This window comes from Periophthalmus magnuspinnatus, chromosome 8 (assembly GCF_009829125.3).
Source record: "Periophthalmus magnuspinnatus isolate fPerMag1 chromosome 8, fPerMag1.2.pri, whole genome shotgun sequence".
In the NCBI taxonomy this organism is placed as follows: Eukaryota; Metazoa; Chordata; class Actinopteri; order Gobiiformes; family Gobiidae; genus Periophthalmus; species Periophthalmus magnuspinnatus.
The window spans coordinates 15,245,939-15,261,663 of record NC_047133.1 but is presented as its reverse complement, the minus strand read 5'-3'; the positions used below and the strand labels follow the sequence as shown (position 1 = coordinate 15,261,663).

General features: G+C 37.5%; 1 protein-coding gene across 1 annotated transcript in view; it reads left to right on the top strand.

The window, feature by feature from the left end:
- Positions 1 to 13,426, top strand: part of mettl22 (methyltransferase 22, Kin17 lysine) — a 28,779-nt gene extending 15,353 nt beyond the window's left edge. The window contains exons 6-13 of the mRNA XM_033971121.2: positions 567 to 607; positions 1,570 to 1,714; positions 1,801 to 1,872; positions 3,453 to 3,506; positions 4,117 to 4,197; positions 4,800 to 4,902; positions 6,375 to 6,540; positions 8,449 to 13,426. Of these exons, the coding sequence (XP_033827012.1) occupies positions 567 to 607; positions 1,570 to 1,714; positions 1,801 to 1,872; positions 3,453 to 3,506; positions 4,117 to 4,197; positions 4,800 to 4,902; positions 6,375 to 6,540; positions 8,449 to 8,511 (725 nt within the window). The 3' untranslated portion in view covers positions 8,512 to 13,426. The remainder of the gene's footprint in view (positions 1 to 566; positions 608 to 1,569; positions 1,715 to 1,800; positions 1,873 to 3,452; positions 3,507 to 4,116; positions 4,198 to 4,799; positions 4,903 to 6,374; positions 6,541 to 8,448) is intronic.
- Positions 13,427 to 15,725: the final 2,299 nt, after the last annotated feature.

Sequence of the window (15,725 nt, the reverse complement as noted above, 5' to 3'; positions counted from 1 at the left end):
TAACACATTTATTTATTCAACTACATGAAGCATAGACAAACTGAATACGTGTCTGTTATGTCAAGATATTAACAGTTAATCAGATAACCACGGTAACGTAACACATTTATATTTATTCAGCTACAGGAAGCATAGACAGTGTCTGGTATGTTAATGTAACATATTAACAGTTAATCAGATAACTAAAGTATAAAAAACAAGCTAACAAGTTTACTCTCGATGTCACTCCAAATCACTAAAATCGCTGTCATACTTGTACACAAGCCTAGCATGCCCTCACGTGGTTGCGAGTGTGACAATAACGAAGATGTGAAATTATATATTTTAATAATTTCATATATAAGTCACATTTGAGAATAAGTCACACCCCCGGCCAAACTATGAAAAAAAGTGTGAGTTATAGTCCGAAAATTTTGGTAACTATATGGTAAATATGTATGTAAATTTAAGTCATCATGCGAACACAGTCTGCATAAAAACTTTTTTCTTAACTACTTATAATGCAATCATAATGTATTTTTTGTTATGTCTGTTCATCAATACTAACTTGTGTCTTCTCCTGACAGAGCACACTATGGCCACTCTACTGGAGGACGTGGGCAAGCAGGTGAGTGAACTGTCCCTGTGGATCGGCCCCTTTCTCACTCTGATGTTGAACCATAATAGAGAAACAACTGTCTGGGATAGCCACAGGCAGTTGTTTTGTTATAGTTCTCATCCAACGATGATTCTGATTGGATAAAATTGTCTGTTTACACTATAGGCTACTGTATGCATGGAGTAAACTGCGTATACTTAAGTTAGAAGAGGTAAAAGTAAGGTACAAGTTCTTAAATGTTTTCATAACTACAGGTCCAGGAGACAATGCAAGCAGCTATTGAGTCTGCTTTTACCTTGAATTTGTAAATGTATGACAAGATAGTCCACTGAGCGGCTCTAAAAATTCCTATTAGTGAGCCCACAGGTCTGTTTCACCTGCAGGAGGAGGATCATGTAGTAGTTTTCTTACCTCATAGTCCTGGGTATTGGACTTTGTGAGGGAGAGGTGTACGCGTTTTGGCCCCTGGCATCATGTGTGTGTGCAGGTGTTGGCAGGGCCTTCATTGACAGGTGTATGTGCAGGTGTGGGCAGGCCCCTGAGTTGCAGGTGTATGTGCAGGTGGTTCCTTAAGTGACAAATGTGTGTGTACCAGTGTGATTGGTTCCGTGAGTGGCAGGTGTGTCTGTACTGGTGTGGGTGGGGTCTTGAGTGACAGGTGTGTATGTACAAGTGTGGGTGGTTTCTTGAGTGAGAAATGTATGTGCAGGTGTGGGTGGGGGCTTTAGTAACAGGTGTATGTACAGGTGTGGGTGGTACCTTGAGTGACAGGTGTGGGTGACAGGTGTGAGTGACAGGCGTATATGTACAGGTGTGAATGGGGCCTTGAGTGACGTGTGTATGTATGTACAGGTCTGTCTGTACAGGTCTGTCTGTACAGGTCTGTCTGTACAGGTATGGGCAGGGCCTTGAGTGACAGGTGTGTGATTGTACAGGTGTAACAGGTGTGACTGACGGGTGTATATGTCTAGGTATGGCGGGGAGCCTTGTTCCTGGCAGACTTCATCCTGTCAGAGCCCAGGACATTCAGGGGGGCCACAGTTCTGGAGCTGGGAGGAGGCACTGGTCTGACCAGCATCCTGACTGCAACTGTGGCTAAGAGAGTCTACTGCACTGGTCAGTGCCCCACCCCCTTCTGTGTTCTACTCCTAATCTCTGACCTCTATAACCTCTGATCTGGGCTAATTGTGTGTTGTGTGCAGATGTGGGAGAGGACCTACTGAGCATGTGCAGAAGAAATATCTCTCTGAACAAACACATGATGGAGCTCAGCGGTGAGAATTCTGCACCACTCTGAGAAACTATATCAGAACTAGTCCTGGGTTAGTCCTGAAGAAAACTATCATTATATCAAACTAATAGACCACCATTACTCTGTTTTTCTATCAGCTTTATCAAATCAATTGGCTGGGAAGTAGCAGGCACTGTACCTGAGTTTTACTGTCTTAAAATCTTGGAAAACCAAACTAGTTCATTTTAAGCAGTTTGCAGTGGTCCAAAGTTATTCCTCACTTACCTTATGTCTTCTGGACATCCTAATTATTCACAACAATGAGTTTATAAGCACTTTTCACAACTTTCAGAGACCAGATTGGAGTTTTGCGACCACGGTAAATAGCAGAAATAACTAGCATGCTAAAGCACACTTCCTAGGTATCTGACAGTAAAAGGCTTTATAATTAGATGTGGAGCAGCTGTAGACTTATTTTGACCTCAAGAGCTACTTATACAATACTCAGATACTACAGTACTCGGCAAAGACAAACTGTGCTTAAATACATAGGAGACAATCGTGTACATGGCCTTTTAGAGACGTCACTAGGAAAACGGGTGCCTGGTTTAGACTGGGTACTCTGATAAGCTGATGTAAAGTTGATCACAAGTAGCAGTTTTATATATCCATTTGTAAATATTTTTGAACCTTATGATTTGAGGTTTTGAGCTGTGATCTGACAAATGCCATGAACAAAATTAACTGATACCACACCACAAATAATTGCAAGAAGTGCTACTCGTGCTATGCCTTCCCAAATGCATGGAGAGCTAAATCAGTGTTATTATCAGGGTAAAAGTTGCCTTTTTTTGGAATTTAAAAATTGCAATGATGTATGAAACAGTTGACTTTAGTTACCTCTTCAAGGCATTATAATGTTACTAAAAACAACTTGAACCGTGATAAATAACATTCGTGATCTGGCTCCAAGAAAATCGTGATGTTAATTTTTTGGTATATTGTGCACCCCCAGATTGTTGTATTACCGGTACTTGTATTAGTTGTATTGGCCTATATTATGCTATTTTCTAATCTATGTTATAATGTTGTTTCCTCATCATAAACAGACCTGGAGTTATGTTTTGTTTCATTCATGCATGTTTAACACACAATGTTTACATATTTAGGCTCTTTATTTAGTTCTCCTCTCAAACAGAAAACACACTAATTGACCTTGTGATGCCATGTGGTAATACAGGAAATGCTCCTTTGTCTTTTTTAAACTCCCTAAATCTTCACTAGAATCATTTGGATAATTTTAGCCCTGGAATTGTCAGTCTCTACTGAACTAAAGGTAAAAGGAGCTGTTAACTTGAACCTACCTCTTCATGACATCGCAAGCTGGAACAGAGCATTTTGAGCTTTGATGTAGACAGACTAATAATAAAGGGTAACTCAAGCATGTGTGGATGAAACAAAATACAAGTCCAGGTTTTGTTTTTTTTTGAGGTAACAACACTAACATGACTTAAAGCTCACAGGCGTTAATTTAGCATAAAATAGAACCTTTAAGGTACAGTTTACCTTGCTTATGTTTATGCTTGTGTGTGTGTCTGCATGTGTTTATGTGTGTGTCCTTAGGAGGGGAGGTGAAAGTGAGGCAGTTGGACTGGCTTCAGCGTGACCTCTGCACAGGTACACAGCCTCAAAGCTCCTCCCCCACACCCCCTGACCTCCAGATGTTCTGAGTTGTTCTTCAAACGCGTTAGCTTTTCCTCATTTGTTCTTATTAGTTGTAGGCAGTTAAAATATGAGTATTTATGTCCTAATATTTTTTAAATGAAGATATGCAACCCTAAACACTTTTTGGCTTAAGCACTCAAGTCTTAAGGACATGCAGCCTTCACCCCTTGACAAAGATACCTGAAGTAGTATATTGTTTCATTCATGTTGGAATAATAATCGGCATATTCACTCTCATCAGAGCTCAGAACATAAGACCATCCTTTTTAGTATCAGAGATGTGAAAGTAACGGCCACTGTTGGTGATTTGTATAACATTCTTTAAAGAAGACATATGGTATTTTTTATTAAACTATACATACGTAGTGCAATATTGATCCAAAGCACCTTAAAAATAGAAACAGGAACACAGAGGTTTTATGGAGAAATGTTTCACCTTATAGTGATATTTTAACAAGCAGCAGATTTGAGCAATTAGATATATTCAGAACTAACGTTAATGTGTGTGTGTGTGTGGGTGTGGGGGTGTGTGTGTGGGTGTGTGTGGGTTTGTATGGTGCAGATCCGGAGGAGGAGTTCAGCTGGAGCGAGGAGGAGGTGGCTGACCTGTATGACCACACCACAGTCATCATCGCTGCAGACGGTCAGTGTGATAGTGACAGTGCAGTAGAAAACCACACTCCTGATTATTATGAGCTTGAAATTTTTTATTTGACAATGAAGGGTCAGTAGCTTTTTACTCTACTGGCAGATGCGAAATACTGAACTATTAAAACCACTCAATTAGAAGTAAGAATTAGACTGAAACGTGTTTACTGAATATCATTTGTCAGTTACATTGACTGACAGGACTATAAGATATGAGTACTTTTGAGTGCACCACATGTATGTCTTTGGTGGAATGTTCATTAGTTAACATGGTGACACAATGCACACATTAGCAAACACTGCCAAGTAACTTTTTAGATTGTCTGAAAGCTCAAGAAAATTCCACATTTTCAGGAACCTATGATTTTCAACAAAAAGGTGAGAGTGACTAGCTGAAAAACTGGTAGCTCACCTGTTGTGGTTCCATCTAAGTCAGTTCTTTCTGTCTAGATTATGTTAAAAGACAATGATGACAGCAGCTGTAAAGTATCATGACTGAGAACATACTCTTCCTCTTACAGTGGTGTATAATGATGACCTCAGAGGACTACCGGTAGTCTATGAGATATGACTCTGTACATACTCTTCCTCTCACAGTGGTGTATGATGATGACCTCACTGATGCCTTCTTCAGGACCCTGTACCAGCTCTGCTCCAGCCTCACCCACAGCTGTGACGTCTACATCTCCATCGAGAAGAGGTACGCATCCTCATCAGTAACTTATAATTTAGGTGGGGGGGTGCTACTTATGCTCAGATGCGATTTATATATGAACTTCCGGAGTTGACAGAGTTCAGAAGTGACATTGAGGATGAAAAAATTGATTTAGTGATTTGGTGTGAGATTGAGAGTAAACTTGTTAGCTTGTTTTCTTGGCTTTTATGTGAAGCACTTTGGTCAGCTGAAGTTGTTTTAAATATGCTATAGAAATAAACTTGATTTGAAATGACACACTAGGGAGACTCAGAATTATATCCTAACCTTAGGAACAATTTACATCCAAGAAATACATTTTGTTGACTCTTTAAACATTAATTCAACAATAATATTGAACATGATCACTTCTGTTAGTGGCTAGACCCAGGAACTCACAGTATTACAACAGAAATCTGCATTTGAACAAGATTAACTGCCCCCATAGACTGTATAAAGAAGTGTATTAAGGAAGTGTGACGCCACCCATAGTGTTTAGCTCCAGTCAAATTAAACTCATTGAGCCTAGCAGTTAAAGGGACCAATTAGGAACCAAGTTCCATATTTGGAATTCCAACCTCAAGTATCATAGTAACCAAAGTGCCAATCCGGAGCGAGGCTATTTAAAGTAACACCTGCACTGCTGGTTTAGCAGGGGACAGGGGCTTAGTAACGCAGTTAATCAAACCTGTTGCTAGCATTAGCGAGAGTGACCTTGGAGAAAGATGGTGCCTCATTGCTCTGTTATTAACATTTCATATCTTGATTTATGGACAAAATAAAATTTATAGCGAAATTAAAACATCAGAACATTCTAAGACCAAAATGATGAGCCTGACAGCAGCAGTTAAAGAGAGAGGGGTGACAATTTTTCAATAGAAAGTGAATTAGAGCCAGAGTCGATGAAGCCAGAAGCACGCCAATCCTCCTTTACTATTTGGAACGTGGCAGCTAACAGATTAGCTATGTCCTTTTATATATAATGTCTATGGCTGCCCCTATCTGTATTAAATAAAATGGGCCTGTGATGTCAGGTTGTGATGTCATCTGAAACCCAGCTATTGATGGCATCACAACATTCTATAGGCCAATAATATTTAATTAAAAAATGCTGATTTTGTAATACAATGCATCTGTCATTGATAGAAATGATCTGGTTCAACATTTGTGAATTTACCTTTTGAATATTTCAAGGCAAAGTGTAATATAATAAACAGGGAAATCTGGCTCTGTTCCAATGTAGGAGTATGACATCATCACATTCTAACATCTGAAAACCAACAAACACCTGGTTGATTTTCAAGTGAAATTCTAAACCTAAAAAATGGTCAAATAGCGTTTATAGCCAAATCTGCAATCTAATGCTCTTAGTGTTTAGTAAGAAGAGTGATCTAACCTGACATGTGCACTTTATGTTTCAGTCGTAGATGACCTGGTCACTTTGCATGTAAACTTTGCATGTTGTATTATTGTGTTAGGCTGAACTTCACTCTACGCCACCTAGAGGTCTGTTGCGAGGCCTACGAGCACTTCCACCACTGTCTACAGCAGCTCCAGGACCTCGAGGGGCCCGTCCGCTTCAACGCCCAGAGTGTGGCCCCCAGATTTCCCCAGAGCCTCATATACGAGCGCATGGACCAGCTGGTGAGGAGCACACAGGGAGTTAACACACATCATTAAGCTGGGTGTCTATAGGGATTTCACTATTCAGTGCATTTAAAGCCACAGTATGTAACTTTATAGCCAAAAAATTTGACTAATATAGAAGCACGTATCTAAATCGAGTTTGAAATTTTAGCATTGTGACAATACTGTTTTATTGTACCAAAAAAACTGAAAAACTTTATTGACTTACTGTGAGTGGGCTCGCATCTCCACAAACCTCAAGGCTTTAACTTTATATTTCTATGGAATCATGCAGATGACGTGCCACCTCAAGAAAGTTACATATTGTAGCTTTAACACAATTTTGGTTTATGTCACCTTAAAATGAATTACATGTCACTGAAAAGTATTTTTAGTATCTTTTAAATTATTTCAAGTATAATAAGTGCAGGTTTTGTAGTTTGTAGTTTTGTTTCAAAATCCGATACTAAGCCTTAGCCACTAGCACCATTTGCTGTTGTAGATATTACTTGTTCTGTCAGGACTTTTAAAAACAATATTACCGTATTTTCCAAATATAAGTTGCACTTTTTTCATAGTTTCGACTCAGATGCGACTTACATGTGAAATTAGTAAAATATGTGACTTCCCATCTTTGTTATTGTCACAGTGACAACTGCATGAGGGCACTCTAGGCTTGTTTACCAGTATGACAGCCATCTACTTCCGGAGCAGGCAGAGTTGTTGAGAAGCAACATTGAGGATGAAGAATTCAATGGATTTAGTGATGAGTGAGATCGAGAGTAAACTTTCATTTTACATTTTTTTATGCTTTAGTTATCTGATTAACTGTTAATGTCTTACGTTAGCATACCAGACACGTATTCAGTTTACTCCCCATGCCTCATGTACGTGTTTATGTAAGTGTAAGGTAATGGTTGATTTTGCATGTTACAGTTCACTTGTTTGACCACTAGAAGGTGTTGTTGTGTTTGTAATACCTGTAAGAAAATTAACTTGGCTCATTTTCTTTTATACATTTCATATTTAATTTCCCCTTATTTATTTCCCCTTCATTTATAAAACCATGAAGGTGATAATTTTTCATTTGGAACAATATTGTAAATGTTTAGTTTATCATAAGTCTAGTTTAAGGTCATGAACACTACTTCCTGTTTTCTGGTTCAGTCTTTTACGTGAAGTATTACCCGACAGCACTATTCAAGAAACAATTGAAAAATAAAATATAAAGTTTTCAGTTCATTGGTTTATTTACTAGCAGGCCAAATTGGTATGTATATTTTCCATGCATTCATATGCAATTTTGTGTGTATATGTAATATGAGCCAGAGCTTATGTTATATTTTATGTGTTTGCTAGTTCTACCTTGTGAACTGTGATGAAGAAGTAAGACCAAAGTAAACAGCAGTGAAAAGAACTCTCGTTTCTCTCATTTTGGGGACAAGCCAGCATATGTTACGTTATATTAGCATGCTGTACTGCTATTTAGCCTGTTGTTCTTTATTTTATTTTATTGTTATTATTATAACCTGCCTATAAAGATAAAATGTCTGTTCTTGGTCTCAGATTCTGTAAAATAAATTTCCCCCAAAATGTGGCTTATAGTCCAGTGCAACTTATATGTTTTTTTTCTTCATTATTACACATTTTTCCACTGGTGCGACTTATACTCCGAAGCAACGTATAGTCCGGAAAATACGGTAATAGGATATGTCAGGACAAATCAGTTATTCAATACAGTAATCACACACTTTGAACATTAGGAAAAAAATGTAAACACAGCTGTTTTAAAGCACAACTCAGCTAAAGACAGTAATTCTTACTGTGAGTGGGATGACCTCTCTACAAATCTGACCAGTAATTTTGCCTGGTGCATATATATATATATATATATATTTTTTTTTTTTTCTACTGTTTTGTGTACAGGAGCTGTGGAAGGTGTCCGCCACGTACATTACCAACCTCCAGGAGACCTGCACTGACCACTGACCTCAGCTGACCACATGGGCTGGGATCTGACCGCTAGACCCCAACTGACCATTCCATCTTGATCTGGACACCATATCGCAGCTGATCATCCTCTCTTTGGGCAGTGGTCTGACTGCTCGATGTGTGGACTGTGAGCATAAGGCTGTGAGAGTGAAATACTAATTAGCAGGCTTCTATAAACAGGGGCCTCCAGGCTCCTTACAGTGTAAACTGTACCTGTCTAAAGTGGACCCAAACCAGGGACAAAACCTCTACCTTCTTTCTGTACTGTGAATGATGATAGTGAATGTATGTATTTAAATGAGAATTTAAATGAGAATTTGCCTTATTTATAAAGCACATGCACCTAGGGCTGAACCACAAGGGAAAAATATCCCAAAAGGTCCTTGTGATCTTTGAACCAGTTTGAATGTTGTTACCTCCTCTGAAACATACCTGGAGTTGTGTTTTGTTTCATTCACACATGTTTGAGTAATCCATCAATCTGTCTACATCTCCAAAACTCAAAATGCTCTGTTTTGCCTTGTGTTGTCTCGAAAGGATAGTTTTCAAGCTAACAGCCCCTTTTACCTTTAGTTTCATAGAGATAGCCATTTCCAGGGCTGAAATTATCCAAATGATTCTAGTGAAGGTGTGTGGATTCTAAAAACACAGTGGAGCACTTTCTGTACTACCACATGACATCACGAGGTGGAACAGAGAGTTTTCCATTTGAGAGAATAACTCACCCTAAATATGCAGGGTTTGTGAGTTAAATATGTGGAAATGAAACAAAACAAAGCTTGGGGTATGTTTTTGATAAGGAAACAACATAGAACAGATTAGAAAAGAGCATAAAATGGGCCCTTTAATTTCAATTTAATAATAGCTTCCTGCTTCTGAAGAATACAGAAGAAAACCTTGCTTGCTCCTGTTGCTTCCTTCTTTACTTTGCTTTTTAATCATTGTACCTCTTCCAGTGTGGGAAGATGTGTTTGGTTATGATTTTCAAGTAAAACAAGAACCATTTTTACATTTTTTTAATAAAATTTCTGACGAGCTAGCAATATATTTAGGGAAGATGAGATGTGGGAAGAAACCAAATTAATTCTTTCTGTGAATGCTGTCAGAACTATCAACAACAAATTAATGAGCTACAAGCTTGGATATTCGGATATATAGTTTCAGGGAAGAGGATGACTGCTACTTTCAAGACAAGAATGCAAAGCCAATGCACCCAGTGATAAAAGACAATGCTAATATAGTTATGTCACTCAAAATACAGCTTACAAACACTGTCACATATTGATGTCGATGTTAATATGCAAACAGAAAATGTATTTTTTCACAAATCATTGACATCAGAACATTTTATACCACTGTATAGCATGATCAAGAGTTCTGGCATCAACTATGCTGAACTCTCCCCCCTACCCACCTATCCCCCCTTGTCTCTCACCCAAACTCACCTGCTCCACCTCCTTGGCCCTTACCTGGTCCCTCACCGGAACTCTTCCCTGCTCGCCCTTTCCTGCATTCCTCCAGAACTGTTATCATCAAGAGCTAGGACACACAGGGCTTCTGCTGTCTCAGGACATACAGTCATGATAAAGATAATATCATGCTGAGGCCCTGTGATGGAGCTATATCTACAGTTACACCACGTAGACTGATTAACAGAAGGACAGTTAGACTGTCCAATCAGAGAAATTTAGTTCACATTCCCTGTAAGACGATAATATCCAGTCCTACTGAAACTAATTTAAAACTTGCTGTGCTCAATGTCAGATTTTTATGTAACAATTCATTTTGAATTAATGATTTTATCTCTTCTTTTAATCTTGACTTTATATTTTTAACCGAAACATGGCTTGACAAAAACACAGGTAATGCAATTCTAGTGGAATCAACTCCACCCAACTTCAAATTTGAATCTGAAACACGAGCAAACAAAAAGAATGGTGGTGTGTGTGCGTTTTTTAAAGATATTTTAGTTACTCACAGGTTGTTACTTGGGGTGTTTTAATCTTTTGAGTGTGTTTCCCTTAAAATGGAGCTAAAACAATCATCCTCCATCCTCTACTTAGTAAAATCATCAATAAAACTGTGCTGGGGAGGTTTGTATATGGCTGAAAATCTTTCAGTCGTATGCACAGACTTTGATGGTTTAGTCATTACAGGTGATTTTAATGTACATGTGGATAATGTTTTTGACAGAAACGCTAGAAGAGCTCAGTTATGTCCTTGTATTCTTTGTTTTGACTCAGCATGTCAGCGAGCCCACTCACAACAGAGGGCACACTCTGGACCTGCTCATTACAAAAGGAGTAAGTATTTCAAATGTCAGTGTGGTGGGTGTTGCTCTGTGTGATCATTTCTGTGTCTTCTTTGACCTGTCTGTTATTCCCAGATGAGTGGCTGGTCCTGTAGTTGTTCGAAGGAGACACATAAATGATAAAACAGGTGCACTGTTCATGGAAATGATACACTTTGAAAATATGTAACTTCGAGTGTTTTGAATGTTCTGGACACCATTGCGCCAATGAAGATAAGCAGAAAGCGCCATGGAGGAATGATGACTCGGTCAGGGCACAGAAAAGGGAGTGCCAAAGGGCCGAACGCGAATGGAGCAAGTCAAAGCTCCAGGTTCATTATGAGATTTACAGAGAAAAGATGCACATGTACAACCACAGTTTATGTAGAACAAGGCAAAGGTATTTTGCTGACATTACTGGAAGTTGCAGTAACAACTCTCATGTCCTATTTGCAACGGTAAACAGATTAACAAATCCCCCAGCTCCGCTGCTGTTAGAACTAATTTCCACATCTAAGTGCAGTGAGTTTGCAGTATTCTTTAATGACAAGGTTCAGGGCATTAAAAATGCCATCAGTTCCACAACACAAATAAGAACCCTGCAGCCACCTAGACACTTAAAGCTGACTAACTGAAAGAACTAACAAAACTGTCCAAGAGATCGTCATCAGTCTGAGTTCATCTACATGCTGCCTCGTTGTATTACCCACTAAATTTCTAAAGTCTGTGCTCAACAGTTTACTGTCACCACTTATTTGTATAGTTAATATGTCACTTCAATCTGGAACATTCCCAAGAGCTTTGAAAACTGCGGTTATCAAGCCTCTCCTAAAGAAGAGCAGTCTTGATGCCACAATATTGAAGAATTACCGACCAATCTCTAATCTGGCATTTCTAGGCAAAGTCCTTGAAAAAGTTGTTTACCAACAGCTTATTAACTTTCTCCAAATGAACAACTCCTTTGATGTCTTCCAGTCAGGTTTTAGACCCCACCACAGCACTGAGACTGCTCTTATCAAGGTGACAAATGACATCCACCTGAACACTGATGCAGGCAAAGTCTCAGTCTTGATCCTGTTAGATCTGAGTGCTGCCTTTGACGCTGTGGATCATGGGATCCTCCTCTTCTGTTTAGCTGTGCATATGACTGAAAGGTTTTTTTTCTTCTTTTTTTCTCCTTTAATGTTAATTTTAATTTAATTATTTGTGATTATTTATGTTTTGATTTGTTGTATTGTTATTTTAATGGCTTTTTTATTCTGTAAAGCACTTTGAATTACCTCGTGTATGAGTTGTGCTATACAAATAAACTTGCCTTGCTTAATAGGATACTGTTCAAAGTTCCCATTTTAACTTGTGGTCTAGAAGACTTGATGAAAACTCTGACAAACTAATACAGAACTCACTTTTCAGAACATGGAATACAGATCTAAACTACACTGTTAGCTGTAGTGTCGAATAAAACAGGACTGTTTTTTTCCCCCCTTTTTACAAATGTACCTTTAAAAAAACAAAAAACAAACCATAAATAGAATTTGTGGACTTTGCCACATATTTGAACAAAAATATACTATTGGTCACAAGTCTAGAGAAATGTCAGATGCCATTGGACAAATTTTGCATTACTTGTCCTACTATAACACTAGTAAAATCAAATGAAAGTAAAACTGTCATATAAAATTTAAGGTGGACTGTGGAACTTTTCAAGTTGCCTTTTTGTCCCCATGGAGTTGTTTGCTCAACCTGTCCAGTATTGCATTAGCATTTATTTATATGGGAGTTTTTATTCCTTAAAATTTGAGACAAGCAGGTACCCTACATCAGAAATGTTATGCATTTAAATTTAAAACAGAATAAAATGAATGTTTTTTTAAAATAAAAATTTCAAACAAACTTTTTAAAATCTCTCAACTGGCATATTTAGATTTTATTTTATTGAAATTATTCACACAGTTTACTTTTTAGTACAAATGCCTAGCTTGAAACCAACTTTTTAAATTAAGTTAATTTAAAAAGTACAGGTTCCCAGGGGCCCTATGGTGCTGTGGACATTTGGTTTATTGGTAGGACAATGGAACATGTAAGGAAATATGTAAAGTGGGGAGGGGTCAGAAAGAACATCTGTTTCTGTTTTTTGACCCAAGCTCCAGAAGAACTTTAACCATCAGTATTTTGATCTTTGTTATTGATGTGATTAATTCATTTAAAGCTGTACTGTGTAACTTTTCTGGTGGACGAAGTATTTTTCTCTCCATGGAGATGTTATTGGTTTTGCTGGAATGTTTCACTATATGGCATAAACTAGCGCCTGTATATTTGTTAGCTATGAAACACATGTCATTGAATAAATGCAGATTTGTTAAGTTTAATACCATACTGTGGAACATTTCTGACAAAGTGGTAACATATATCAGTCAGAAAAGTTACATTGTGCACCTTTCAAGAAGTGTTTTGTTCTAATTTAAATACGTTTAAATATGTTCTAATACCAATTTGTGATTTTTTTTTTTTAATTTTAACTTTGTATTATAATGTGATTTATATTTGTGATTAAAACCAGCTTCCTCTTTTGACCAAATAACACATGTTTGATGTGTATGTGGTAAATAAACATTTTGAGTGTGGTACTGTTTGTTCTGAATTAGTACTTTTTACAGCATTTTTAGAGCAACATACTTTTATTCCTACTTAAGTCATATTTTTATTGAAGTAACAGTACTCTTGAATAAGAGTTGTAATTCATGACTTGAGCTTTATGTTGACAATATGAAATAATTTGTGTTTCTTGCAACGCTCCTTCAGATATGATTTGGTTTGTCTCATTTTTATATACCAAATTTGGTTCACCATAATATTTGGCCTTCAAATTATAAATCATATGTCCAGACAGTTACATTTTAAATTACTCTTACTTGTGTAGTATTTTTCCCAAATACTTTTTAACTTTTCTTGGAGCACTACTTTGTACTTCTACTTGAGTAATATTATTTTGAAGCAATGTTACTCTTACTTGAGTACAGTTTTTGGCTGTTTTACCTCCCTCTGTTAATATGCCTACAGAGCCTACCAAACCACACCTTGTGGGCCTATAGACTATATGAGATGATGACGGGATGTTTCACATTATGGCATAGAGCTTCCATCTCCATGTACAGGCAAGTCCTCTCACAATAAAAATACTTAGTATTTTTTTAGCACAATAAATCAGAAAAGTTGCATTGTGCCCCTTTAATGGAGATGTTCATATGCTGATGTTTGCTGTTAATAGCAGTTAATAATCGTAGTAGCCCAGGGACCTCAAGAGCCAGCTCACCACATGATCAGGTTCATGATTTTATTTTAATTTTTGTATGTTAAATATAATCAATAGCTTGTTTTCAGATCAGATGACTTCACAACATCCCATAGAGAAGTAACAGCCTATTTAATGCAGACTGTATTGTCAAACTGATTTCTGTTGTAATACAAAAGTTTGGTATAGTTTGCTAGAAAATACCATGTAACCAATAGGAATTTTTTTTGCCCCCTCTGGGAGTAAGACATCATCACAAACTATGTGATTTTCAGATTATAGTATATGAGAAAGATATACTTTATTGATCCCAAGGGAAATTCAAACTGCAGAAACATACTGTGGTTCACAGTCGCCTCTGTGTCGCAGTGTAGTTTAACAGGAGGACTGGTCAGGTAGGGTCAGCAGATCCTGTGACAGTGCAGTTTGTTTATTCGGTGATGAAATGGTCCATTCCTTTGAAGTATTTTCTCTGGAAGGTCTTCTGCCACATTTGGTGTTAAAGGCTTATAACATCTCAGAGGTCTATAGCTACCTCCTTAGCCAGCCTCATGCACAGTCTCCATGGTTACAGGAAAAACAAACAGTTCATTTCATACAGTCCAACAGACCCTTACTTTTTTCTTTTTAATCTTTATTTATATAGGGGAACGCAATGAGAGCACTTCTCCTCGCTTTTTGACAGGTTCCCTTTTTAAAATACAATACAAACAAAAAACAAACAAACAAACAAAACAAAAAATAAGTAGCATATGTAAGTCTGTATAAAATATTAAAAACAAGTGCAGGTGTGTGTATAAAAGTTTATCAGATTATTAAATTGCGATTGTGTCACCAATGTGTCCAATTTTTCTTTTCCTTGAAGTGTATTCCATTTTTGTGAAGCAAAACAGCTAAAAGCCTTCTTTCCCGTTTTGGTGCAGCTAGTCTTTAGCCTTATGCAGTCTTGTGATCTGGTATTAAATGTTCTGATATCAATGATTAACAAGCAAGTGGGGGATTCTGGCAGTTTTTGAAGTAGTCTCTTATAGATACATTTCATACAGTGCTGTTCTCTTCTAACAGACAGTGATGGCCAACCCACTTATTCATAGTGAACACAGTGATGGGTTTCAAATCCATCATCTGCAATGAAACAAAGGGCTGAATGGATCCAATGTTTTCAAAGCAGACGCTGAAGTATGTATGTACACCACATCCTCATAATCCAGTACAGAAGTCTACATGTACACCACATCCTCATAATCCAGTACAGAAGTCTACATGTACACCACATCCTCATAATCCAGTACAGAAGTCTACATGTACACCACATCACTTAATCCAGTACAGAAAGAAAGGTTGCTTGAACAATTTCTTTTCTGTAATTTAAATGGATAGTAATAATAAAAAAAAAAAAAAACATCTGTAATAAAATGAATACATTGCTTTTAGACTGTTAATTGAGACTGATAATTTTAATATATGTTTTGTAAAGTATACTTTTTTGTCAAGACCAAACCCAAGATATTTATAGGTAGTGACTCAATCAACGTACCATTTAGTGTATACAGATTTGTATCTTGCACATCACTTAAATACAAGCTCGGCATTTCATCTGGGCGTGGGACATAATGTTCAATGGCAAAT